The sequence below is a fragment of the Macaca thibetana genome, chromosome 5, assembly GCF_024542745.1.
Source record: "Macaca thibetana thibetana isolate TM-01 chromosome 5, ASM2454274v1, whole genome shotgun sequence".
Taxonomy (NCBI): domain Eukaryota; kingdom Metazoa; phylum Chordata; class Mammalia; order Primates; family Cercopithecidae; genus Macaca; species Macaca thibetana.
Window position 1 is genome coordinate 23,795,051 of NC_065582.1, and position 12,752 is coordinate 23,807,802.

The following is a 12,752-nucleotide window of genomic DNA, read 5'->3' on the forward strand; positions in this document are numbered from 1 at the left end:
TGAGCAATCCAGTTTAATTGATTTAGATCAAAATAATTTCCTTTCCAAAGAGTTTAATAATATATTACTTTATTTTTAAATGTCATTGACACAGAATATGATGTTTTATATCACAGAAAAGAAGTCCCAAGAGACAATACTTTGATTTTAAAAATTATTTTCTCTCCATGTTTCTCCCGTTTTTCTGTTTTGTAGCCATATCCTCTTAGAACTAAGACACAGGAATTTTTTTTTTTTTTTTTTTTTACTAAAGATTTGCTTCCTTTAATTAAGTTATTTAAGGCTGGAGGAATATCATTTGTTACCTATTAAAATAAATTTGGAATTCAAATTTGAGCAAACTGTCAGAGGAAAAAAGAACTCTTTTCAATTAAGTCCATTTTCCGTGGACTTGTTTTTTTAACTTCTAAAGAAAAGCAGCCATAATTACATATTACATTTCTAGTCACCTAGTTTTAAAATTCATAGTGTTAGAAATTTCTCTTGGGCATAAAATTAAAATTGTATACAAAAATATAAATTTATCTAAGCAAATGAAACTATATACTTAAAGGATCCATCAAAAATAGCCATCCATATTCTAGAAGACAGTAAATAATGAATAAATGCTTTATACATGTAGCAAAGGCTGACAGATATGGTACTGGACTTGGCTGTCTTGTCAGCAGAAATTGAAAGATAAACTGAAAATCATAAGTTTAACTTATCAGACTGTAAGCTGTCAGTAGACAGGAATTCCTTCTATTGTCTTAAAAATTCCCACACATTTACATTGTCCAAAGCAGATGCAAAATAAATATTTGGTGAAAGAGTAGAATAAATGAACCTGTTAAAGAGACTTTGAGGAGAAACAAAAGCAGACTTAAGAGTATTTCAACATGTATGATTACTAGAAAGTAATAGAAAAAAAGAGGTCTACCAGAAAAATTCCAACCTAGCTGAAAAAACAAACAAGTGATATCAAAAATTCTCAGAATAATAAAGGAACAGGAGTTGGGAAGTTGGGACTCTAATTTCAACTATTACTAACTTCTTGTGCTATTTCAGTTACCATTAAATTTTTTAGCCTTAAATTTCTCATTTCTGAAATAACAGGGCAGGCTTAAAGAATATCCATGGCCTGTTTTGCCTAACAAATTGTGATTGGGGTTCCTCACATGGTATCTGAATGGTTGTGAATGAAACAGGGAAATAAAATGAGCCTAGTCACTTCCATACTTTGAAGAGATTTGCTTAATATTTCTATAAAGAAGCATTCAATCTTCACCTTATAAGAATGATACTTTTATATTCATTTTCTTCCTAATCCAAAAGTTTTACATGAGAAAATATTACTATAGTAGGAAGTACATTATCTTTGGAGACAATCAGAATTAGAATAAAACCCAGGCTTTGACACTATTTTAGAAACTGCAAATTAATCGTCCAGATTTTCACTGGCTTCATCTGCAAAATGAGGATGATAGGATCTATGTCACACAGTTCTTTTGAGGATGCAATCTATGTAAAGTATGTGTGTAAGACTAAAATGCCCAGTGCATTCTCTACCATTGGATCATAATACATGACCTCCGTTAAGATAAAATTAGATCCTCTTAGTGGAATGTTCATCAGAATACAAACACTGCAAATGGCGTGCATGGGAAGAAGTCATGCAAATTAGGGAGGTATGGAGTTTTGCTGCTGTAGGTAACCTTGGGATTATTATTTTACAGATGAGAAAACTTAGATCCAAAGAAATGATCTTTTCAAAAGTTTCCTGCTAGCTAAGGGTTCACTTGTAGCAGGAACCCAGATGTACCAACACACTGAGACATAATAGAACCTCAGTTTTCCTGCTTACAAGGGGTAAAAAGAGACAGCATAAAAATAAGTTTTTATAAAAATGAATAAGAAAAAATAGATAATCTTAAAATACTGTATCATCAATTATTTAAACAGTTTCGACAGCACATTTTCACACTACATTTTTGGAACCTATGATGACGATATTTTCCAGAATGTGATGAACTCTGTGCTATCAGTGAAACATTGATTAAATAATAGGATTTTATTTTTCCACCTCTTCATTAGGTGACAAATTATAAGAAAAATATTGAAAGAGTAAATGCCAAATGTGTGGAAAATCTCTCATTAGCATGACATTTCTCTGGTCTATGTAAGATTTTCCTCATGTGTAATATTTATATTAATCATAAGAAGTAATTAATTTGCATTATTGATAGAAGACAAATGATTACTATTATTAATCAGATTACTATTCTGACAATATCTTTATCACGGACTTCAGTATAAATCGAATGTTCATAATAAAATGAGTGGAAAATAATGTTGGATAATGGAATAGCTAAAATTATGAATTACAAAACAAAGTGAAAGAATAAAAACAATCAGCAGAAATTCATGACAAAATTTCACTAAAATTATTTCATAGATGAATTCGTACGTTTTTATACTGTGTTTTCCAAGACAAATTTCTCCCATGTATCAATCATTTATGCATCAGCAATGCCACTAGGTGTCAGTACAAGCTAAATGACCAGCTAATATCTACATTTAACTGATATATTGTCTTAACTGAATGAAAAGGGGGCATTCTCTAGATATTTTATGGAACATATAACGAAACTGTCTCCAAACTATAAATAACGTTACTCTACATTTTTGTCTAAAATTTTTCATATTTTTTCTAAATTAAATTCTATTTCTTTAAGATTCCCAGAACAGTTAGTTGAAATGTGTAAGAGTAAATTAGAGCATAGGATTAGGCAAAAGATCATGTTGCATACCAAATAAACAAAGGAAAAATAGAGGCTCTGTCAAACAGATCAGTCTTAAACTTATTTATAAAAATATATTAATGTAAAATCTAGCTGATCAGATAGGTTATTAGATAAAACATACATTTTTAATATCAAGCCATAGATTTCTATCTGTTAAATATAACATAAAAATCAAACTGCTAATGTTAATATAAAATACATTATATGAATATTTCGGTACAGTTCTACTTAAACAAACTGCACTGATCACAAATCAGGCAAAAGCTATTGGGTCTTCCTAAACGCTCAAGAACTGCGAAGATCTTTAGGTAGGATGCTTGTGGTTCTGCAAATATTTCACAAAGTGCTTCAATGAAATTTCATCTGCTATGCTTGGAGATTTATTTACAATCCTATTATTGAACCAAATTCACCAGAAGAGAAACCTGGATCTTAGTCCAAAAAAGAGAAACACGACTCGAATTTGCTGACCTGTAGAATGTGTGGCTTGAAAGCCTTTTCTTTGAACGGATGCATCAGAAACAAACCGAACAAACATTTTATTTCCAGTAGCCACAAGGGGATCTGGTATCTTGTTGCCACATAGTCGTCCAAGAATTGGTGACTTTTCTGTTTCTCCATCAAATACTTCTAAGTGGTCATAAGCACATTCTTGATGCTGCTCAATCTCAAATTCACTAAATGCCTTTTTTAAAAAGAAGAAATAAAATTTTTTTAAAAAAACAAATCACTCAAAATGGGACAATTTTCGGGACAGAAATACATATTAATGAAATATGTTCAGGGCCTACTCATAATTTAATACATTTAGAGCATTATTGAGAAAGATGTGAAATCAATAAAATATGTAATATCTGAAAAGACACAATGAGGAAAACAATGTAATAACTTCATAAGAAATTCTACTATTTGGCTATTAAAATTCTACTATTTGGCTATTTGGCTACTATTGCAATTCAATCTCAGAATTTAAACAGATTATTAAAAAATGGTATTTTATTCTGAATTTAATCCAAAGGATTCATCAGAAAATTTCAAGCAATCATATTAAAAGATTGGTTCCTTCTGGGTTTGATAATCATAGAACCCATTGGCCATTATCCTACCCCTGGGCACTTAAACTAAACTCAACAAAGTATTATCATACTTTTACAAAACTTAAATGCAACAAATCTTCATAGTATAAATGAAAGGAGAATAACTTTCACTATATATTTCTTTATTTAGCTCTTACAAACCCTGTCATTAGCAAACACTGATAATACTTAATGCTAGAATATTTTTAATTTACTTTTCATGTAGATGGTACACTTATTTTAATATTGGACATCTTGGAGAGTTTGAATGCTTGGCTCTTATTTATGACATTTAAAAACTATTCTAATTTACCTGTGTCATAATTTTCATCTGTGTGACTTAGCAAATTTAAAATAAAAAAATAATTAAATGTATAGCACACTGTAGATCACAAAGCAAAGTTTAATTGAGATGGACTGAAAATAACATTGTCCAAACTATTAATAGTTACATAAATTACAGGTTATTTTCCATTTCCAAAGGCTCTTTTCTTTCCCCAGAAAAACCATCATACATTGAAGAAATAAAGCTGTGATTCCTACTTAAGTCTATAGAATAAAACTAAAATAATATAAAGAAAATAAACATGAAAAAGTATGAAATACATTTCAAACTTTCTTAAAATGCTATAATCCCTACAACAAAATATTGGCACATAAACTTTTAATAAACTTATTTTATTTGATACAGTTTTGCTGAAGTGATCATAATATTCAGTCTATTTGAATACATATAAAAAAAAAAAGACTAAAAATTTCTCTGTCTCAGTGTGAACCCACTATCTATTCCATACCACACTACATCACCCACTATCACTTCTGACTTCAGAGGAGTGAAGAAAGAAATGAAAGAAACAATTCATGTTAACTAGGGAGTAGAAGAAAGAAATGGAGTTACTTAACAGAAGAAAGAAAAGGGGGAAAAAAGTTGATCTCTCTTTTGTCTCTTTCCACTGCACTCTACTTAAAAAGTGGAGATAAAACATATTATAACCAACAAGCATTAGAATAATTGTTTATTATAATCATGATGGATGAACAGGAATGCTTACTTCATTTGAAGAAAGACACTGGCTAGTACAAAAAGACTGAACATACCACAAAGAATCTCACTGGAAGGAGAAGACAGAGTAGGGAAATAGAGCGAACAAGGAGACATCAGTAGAGTCCATCTATCCTGAAGCCCAACACGCAAAGCAGGCGATAACTGAAGGAATGTGTCACTTGTTAATCTCTGTAACCCAGTAGAGTACACACATTGAGTGGGATGCAGAAGATCCTGAATAAGTATGTGGATGTCTGCGTAAATCTGTCAATGTATTTACCCAAAAACCTAGCTGACGTTTATGGCCAACCTCAAGTATGAAAATTCTACAGACAGGGCCTAATAAATCTCATTTTCTGTCTCTCAAGAAATAGCAGTCTGCTCCTATTACCATTGCGTACATATATACATTTCTAACATCGGTTTGTAATTGATAGGAAACCACTATGAGAAAATTGGCTTAACCGCACCTAGAGTTCTTTATTAAATATGAAACTAAGCTTCTGAATTATAAATGTAATGTAATTTCAAGAGGAAAAACATTGGTTCAGGAAAAGAATATCTAAAAACCACTGCATGTTGAGCAAGTATCTCTTTCGATTGTGATTTAAAGTCATTTATCTGTAAATATACAGATCAAATAACCACGGAAACCTGCTGTGTAGAGGAGAGTATTTTAAGAAAGTTGGAGGTCGTGGCATTCTAAAGTATTTGCTATAAGTAGTGGCTAAAGCTGGGATCAGAATTTACAGACCACACATGTTCAGTCCATTGATTGGTCCATTGAAGACTGAATGAGTGAGATAAATAGGTGATATTTTTCTTCCTAATGAAATGCAGGATGTCTAGCCTAAATCATAACATCTGTTTAACAGAACAGAGCAACACCATACAAAGTGGCATTGAGCTGGTGGGCTGGGGGCCATAGTGACAGCTGGTCTGGTGCCAACTGGCTACAGCTCTTTATCAAATTACTAATGGAATCAGACTGAGTCTCTAAGAGTCATATTAGTCAAAGGTTCCATAGTGACATATACTCTAGTGATGCAAACAACTCTCATTCATTAAGGTATTAATGAATTTTCTTTTTGGAATAGGTAGCAACTTGTTAGGTCAAATGCCAAGGCTGGGTGGTCCTTTTCCAGAAATCAGTCTGAACTGAAAGCTCCACCACACACAAGCAAAGGTGTGACTAACTCACAAGCTGAGATCTCGGAAGCCTGCCCCTTGTATAGTAGAGATACCCACACAGAGAACCTTCCACACACAGTGACTTTACATCAACAGAAAATATTTCCAGGCCACAGAAATGTATTATAGGAACTCTTTGGAGAGGAAAAACTTCTAAAATATTTTTCAGAGTTCATAATGATAAGGCGTGATATGTCATGTATCACTTTATTCTACAACAGAAGCCGAACCATGAATCTCAATATCTAAATAATAAAGAATGTGCACATTTCCAGCCACCAGGAACCAATGCCGCAGAAATGTCCCCAGAAGACACTACTTAGGTTCCCGAAAAGCCCTGTAAGTTCACAATGGAGACAGGATAGCTGGCAAGGCTGAATGTATAAAGCTGTAAGGAACTCAGATTTCCACTCTAACACTACCTTCCTTTGGTAGACTTAAATATTTTTCTTAAGTGTTGAAAACTTTATAAGTATTTGGGTATTAAAAAACTTTAAAGCATACTCATTCCATGATTATATTTCTATAATTTTAGGGTTACTAATCTAGGTTTTAGAAAGGCCAAAAAAAAAAAAAAAAAAAAGTGACTAACCATGGGCCCTAGTCAGAAATCCTAATGCATTTCCCACAAGACAAGCAAGCTAAGAGATTAAGGAGTCCAGTTCAAAAGAAATAAAATTGAACTCTCGATATAGGCTGTGGAAATAATAACTTTATTTCTGGAACACCCAAGCAAGACTAATTACCTGGCTGGCCCCTGGCCAGGCTTCCAGACGCTGTTCACTCATATGAACATCTGTAGAGGTTCTTTTATTGAAAATACAGGCGATGGCTAAAGAATGAGGCCTTACAGAGTAACTGCATATATTCACAAAGGACGAGATAATAAAATGACAGCACTTAATGCAGAAATAAAATTTAGCAAGGGTGAACATTTAAACTAAAAGAATTAAAGAGACTGTTGCAATTTGAGCAACTGTAAGATAAGCTTTAGAGGTCCCTAGTCCCAGCCATCTTTCACCTTTTCCTGTTTTTGGTAAAAACTGGCATTTGGTTTCCCACAAAATATGTGAAGGATTAGAGGCCACTGGAAAAACATGGCATCATGGAGTACAAACCTCAGTCTCCTAATTCAAAAGAACCTTTCTTCTCCATGAGTGCTCTATAACTGTGATCAAATATATTTTTATGGATTTATGATGGATAATTATTTAACAGTTGTAGATGTTTGTGTTTTTTAAATATCCCATATATAAAGCTATAATTTGTAACTGTATGTTATTTAGCAAAACTCAAGGATATGATAAATCAACTAAAAATGATATAAGCACATTAGCTTATTGCAGTATGCTTGGATGCCTAGAACTTTGTTTGTTAGTATTTTGTTTTGAATGAACATTAATTCAAAATATAAAAAGGTACTACCAAATTTAATGATCAGTTGAGTCTTTTAGAACCAAGACAGGATAAAAACAGGGATAACAGATACTTGTGACTGCAATTTCTTTGTACTTTAAAGCTATAATCATTCAGTCAGTACCTCATGATTAAATAAACGCACACATGCATAATAAAAACAAAGCAAATGTGTCTTTTGTGGGTCTCTGCTGTAGCAGATTGCCAAACTCAATGCCTTAAAACAACACAAATTTATTCTTCTACAGCTGTGGAGGTCAGTAGTCTAAATTGGGAAGGCAAGGCTGTGTGTTTCTAGTTCAATTCTCCTCCCCTCGAATCCTGGCAGCCTTAGTGATTTGCTTTACCAACAGAATGTTCCAAAGTAATGTTCAAGGGCTTCTGAGGCTTCCACGGCCTCTTGGGACACTTTGGGGATCCAGGATTGACAGAAAAGAGTCTGGTTCCTTTGAGACTGCCATGTTGCAATGGTCACGTGTGGGTGCTATAGTTGTCCCGGCTGAGTCAGGCTTTTAGCCCTCCACATCAAGATGACAGACATATAATTGCAACCACCTCAACCCTTCAGATATGCTTCCAGGTGAATCAATCAATGTCACATGCAACAGAAAAATTACCAGCAAAGTACTACTTAAATACTGATGCCACTCCCTCAAACTATGAGATACAACAGTGCTTGCTTTAAGCCATGAGGTTTTGGGCTATTTTGCTATGCAGCAGTAGATAACTAGATCAGTGCATAAAAGGTAATAACTGCATTATAATGCCTAAGTCTCAATATAAATCTACAATAAACTGACTCTGATAGTTCAGTTCTCATGTTAATGTACAATAATATATACTAGATTTAGATAATCATACTGTAAACTGAATATACATATGGTGAATGAACATCATGCACATGAATGCTCCTATCTCACAAAGGGCACATAGGAATTTTATTGTAATTCCTATTATCTATAACTGCTAGATCATCTAAGTGTCTTTTTGAGATTATAGCCTTATAACCCAAATTAACCAAAATAATTGTGATCTCAGACACAGTGAAAGAAGGCTTGTTTATACCTATCAGCCACTACCTACATGTCACTCGACAAAACCATACATCAAGTTACAGGACAATTTGGGTTAGAAAGTACAGTAGGCTTTCAAAATTCATAAACTATGATTTAAAAAATTATCTCATAAAATTGTCTTCAGTGACAATTTTCTTTTCCTTGCTTCTAAACTGAATAGGGAACATGTAGAAATCTTGTGTTATCCTGATACCAAAACCAGACAATTACCCAACAACAGCAACAAAAAGCCTGAAGAGCAGTATCACTAATGAACATGGATGAAAAGCCTTCAACAAAATACTAGCAAACCGAATTCAATAGCACATTGAAAAGACCATTCACTATGATAAAGTGTGATTCATCCCAAGGATGCAAGTATCGTTCAACATATGTAGATCTATAAACATGAGGCAAGACATTAACAGAATGAAGGACAAAAATGATCTCATCATATTAATAGAAAAAATATTTGGCAAATTCAACGTCCTTTCATGTTAAAAAAAAAAAAACTCTCAACAAATTAGGCATATAAAGAATGTGCAACAACACAATAAAGACTATGTATGACAAACCCACAGCTAACATCATAATCAACTGAGAAAAGCTAAAAGCTTTTCCTCTAAGATCCGAAATAAGACAACGATGCCCACTCTCACCACTTCTATTCAGTATAGTACCGGAGGTCCTAGCCAGAGCAATTAGGCCATAGAAATAAAATGCATCCAAATTAAAAAAAAGAAAAGTTAAATTATCCCTGTTTGCAGATGACACAATCTCATGCAGAGAAAACTCTGAAGACTCCACCAGAAACCTATTAGAAAGTAATAAATAAATTCAGTAAAGTTGCCAGATATAAAATCAATAGGCAAAAATCAGTCACATTCTTATTTACTAGCAATAAACTATCTGAAAAAGAAATCAAGAAAACAATACCATTTACAACAGCTCCAAAAATTATAATACCTTGAAATAAACTTAACCCAGTAAGTAGAAATCTCTACACTGAAAACTATAAAACACTGATGAAACAAAACACAAATAACATTTTTTTCAAAGGAACAGAAAAAAAGAAAACACTAAAATGTGTATGGAACCACAAAAAGACTGCATAGCCAAAGCAATCTTGAACAAAACAAAAACTGAAAAACAAAAAAACCAAAGTTAGAATCATCCTACTACCTGACCTCAAAATATACTACAAAGCTATTGTAACCAAAACAGCATAATACTGGCATAAAAACAGGCACATAAACTGACAAAACAGAATAGTGAGCCCAGAAATAAATCCACACATTTACAGCCAACTGATTTTTGACAAAGATGCCAAGAACACACAATAGGGAAAGGAGAGTCCCCTCATATTGTGTTGGGAAAACTGGATATCCACATGCAGAAGAATGACATTAGACCCATATGTCACACTTATTGAAAAATCAATTCTAAATGAATTAAAGACATAAATATAAGATTCAAAACTATGAAAATTACTAGAGGAAAACGTAGGGAAAAGTTCCATGACATTGGTCTGGGCAATGACTTTTTGGATTTCACCCCAAAAACACAGACAAGGAAAGCAAAAATAGACAATGGGATTACATCAAACTAAAAAGCTTCTGTACAGGAAAGGGAGCAATCAACAGTGTGGAAAGACAACCTACAGAATGGGAGAAAATATTTATGAATCATACATCTGATACTACGCTAATATCCAAAATATAAAAGGAATTCAAACAACTCAATAGCAAGGAAACAAATAAACCTATTTATGAGCAAAGGGCTTGAATAGACATTCCTCAAAAGAAAAGACACAAATGACCAACAGGTATTTGAAAAAAACGTTCAACATCACTAACCATCCAGAAAATGCAAATCAAAACCAAAATGAGATATCACCCCACACCTGCCAGAGTGACTATTATCATAAACACAAAAGATAACAAGTGTTGGTGAGGATGTGGAGAAAAGGGAATCCTTGCATACTGTTGTTGGGAATGTAAATTAGTACAGCCATTTGAAAAAAGTTAAAAATAGAATTAACCTATTGTCCAGCAATTTCACAACTACTGAGTTTATATCAACAATAAATGAAATCAGGATGTTGAAGGAATGTCTGTTGCTCCCATGTTCACTGCAGCACTACTCACAATAGCCAAGATATGGAATGAACCTAAGTGTCCATCAGTGGATGAATGGATTACAAAATGTGGTATATATACACAGTGGAGCCACTAAATGAAGGAAACCTTGTCATTTGTAGCAACATGGATGAACCCGCAGGACATTACATTAAGTTAAATAAGCCAGGCACAGAAAGATAAATACTACATGGTCACACTTATATGTGGAATCTAAAATGATCAAACTTAAAGAAGCAGAGAGTTGAATGGTGTTGACCAAAGGCTAGGGTGGTTGAGATGGGAAAGGGTTGAGTAGATTTAAGTAAAAAATACAAAGTTTCAGTTAGATAGAAGGAATAAATTCAATAGAACTATCATACAACATGGTGACTTACAGTTAATAATACATTATACTCTTAAAAAATGCTGAGATAGTGAATGTTAAGTGTTTTTTCCCCCACAAATACGATCAAAAGATGAATAATACATATATTAATTAGCTAAATTTAGTTATTAAACAATGTACATGTACTTCAACATATCACATTGTACATGGTAAATACATGCAATTTTATCTGCCAATTAGAAAACATAAATTGAAAAAAGAAAAAAAATTCTTTCTTATTTTCCCACCCTACCTATAGAAAAAGGAATATCAATCCATGAATTGTGAAGAAAGCTCCACTGTAAACATAAGGACCCAAATGTTTTCTTTGCCTTGCATCCCTGCCCTTGCCCATAATGAAGCCAGTTGGTAACCAAGTATCTACCAGGAGCTCTTGACCTAAGAGGATTAAAATGTTTCATAATTGTTCAAGTTTCATTGAACTCGTTTTCTAAATTTCAGTTTTGGTTGAAATTCTTCCATAAAAATTAAAGATCTATCCAGGCATGGTGGCTCACTCCTGTAATCTCAACACTTTGGGAGGTTAAGGGGGGCAGATTTCCTGAGGTCAGGAGTTCGAGACCAGCCTGGCCAACATAGCAAAACCCTGTCTCTACAAAAATACAAAAATTAGCCAGGTTTGGTGACAGGCGCCTGTAATTCCAGCTACTTGGAAGGCCGAGGCAGGAGAATTGCTTGAACCCCGGAGGTGGAGGTTGCAGTGAGCCGAGGTTGCACCTTTGCACTCCAGCCTGGGTGACAGAGGAAGACTCCAACTCCAAAAAACAAAACAAAACAAAAACAAAAAAATTTAAAGATCCTAAAGAAATCAGGCAAAATTTTTTTATTTTACACATTGTAACATCTTGATGAAATTTCCTGTATTATAAATGTCAAAGTACATGGGTCGGTGATTGAATGGTTTGAACTGTTATTATAAAGTATTGTTCACTAAATGACTATTGGCTGATATCTGCAATAATAGTGATTTCAGTTTTAAAGTAGATAACACTAGATAACAGTTACATTACATGCAGAAAGGCAATCGGGGAAAAAAAGCAATTATAGTGTGAAAATGGCAAGAGTTAAAAAATATAGAACCAAAATGTTACTTGGAGTGGGTGGCTAATCTGTTGTGACACACTTTCTACTAACCCTGGCTCTTAGGATGCTATTGAGAGTCTGGCTTTATATGAACATGATCCGTGGGATAGGATGGTGGCAATCAATATTATGCTATGAATCAGAAGTTCTGGTGTGGCAGCAATGTGTGTTTTCACAAGCCTTCCAGGTAATTCTGACACATGCTAGCATTTGAGAAAACCTAGCTTACACTATAACTACTTCCACAAAAAACACAAATTCCAATTCCTAAAATAAAGTTTAATACTTGCGTTAAAGCTCTCAGTTTGCTTCTGAATATTACCTTCTTAGGATACCAGCAGGTATGACCATGGTTGAACAGACATGCTTTATGTCCTAATTCTCAAGTTGAATATTGGCAAGAAAAATAAATCCTGCAATTTGTGAAGGAACAGATTGCCCTTGAGTTAGATGGGATGTTTCAAGCTGAAAGATATATAATTGAGAATGGATTGAGTATTGCTATGTTTAAAACCGGGGTATATTAGGAGTTCTACTTCCCCTTGGATATAGAAAGCTGGAACTAGTTTTACTTCTA

The 12,752-nt window shown here is 33.6% G+C and overlaps 1 protein-coding gene across 3 annotated transcripts in view; it reads right to left on the reverse strand.

Moving 5' to 3' along the window:
- Nucleotides 1-12,752, reverse strand: part of TLL1 (tolloid like 1) — a 227,574-nt gene that overhangs the window by 9,558 nt on the left and 205,264 nt on the right. For all 3 annotated transcript variants that reach the window (XM_050791802.1, XM_050791804.1, XM_050791803.1), the window contains one exon: nucleotides 3,255-3,468. In XM_050791802.1, the coding sequence (XP_050647759.1) occupies nucleotides 3,255-3,468 (214 nt within the window). The remainder of the gene's footprint in view (nucleotides 1-3,254; nucleotides 3,469-12,752) is intronic.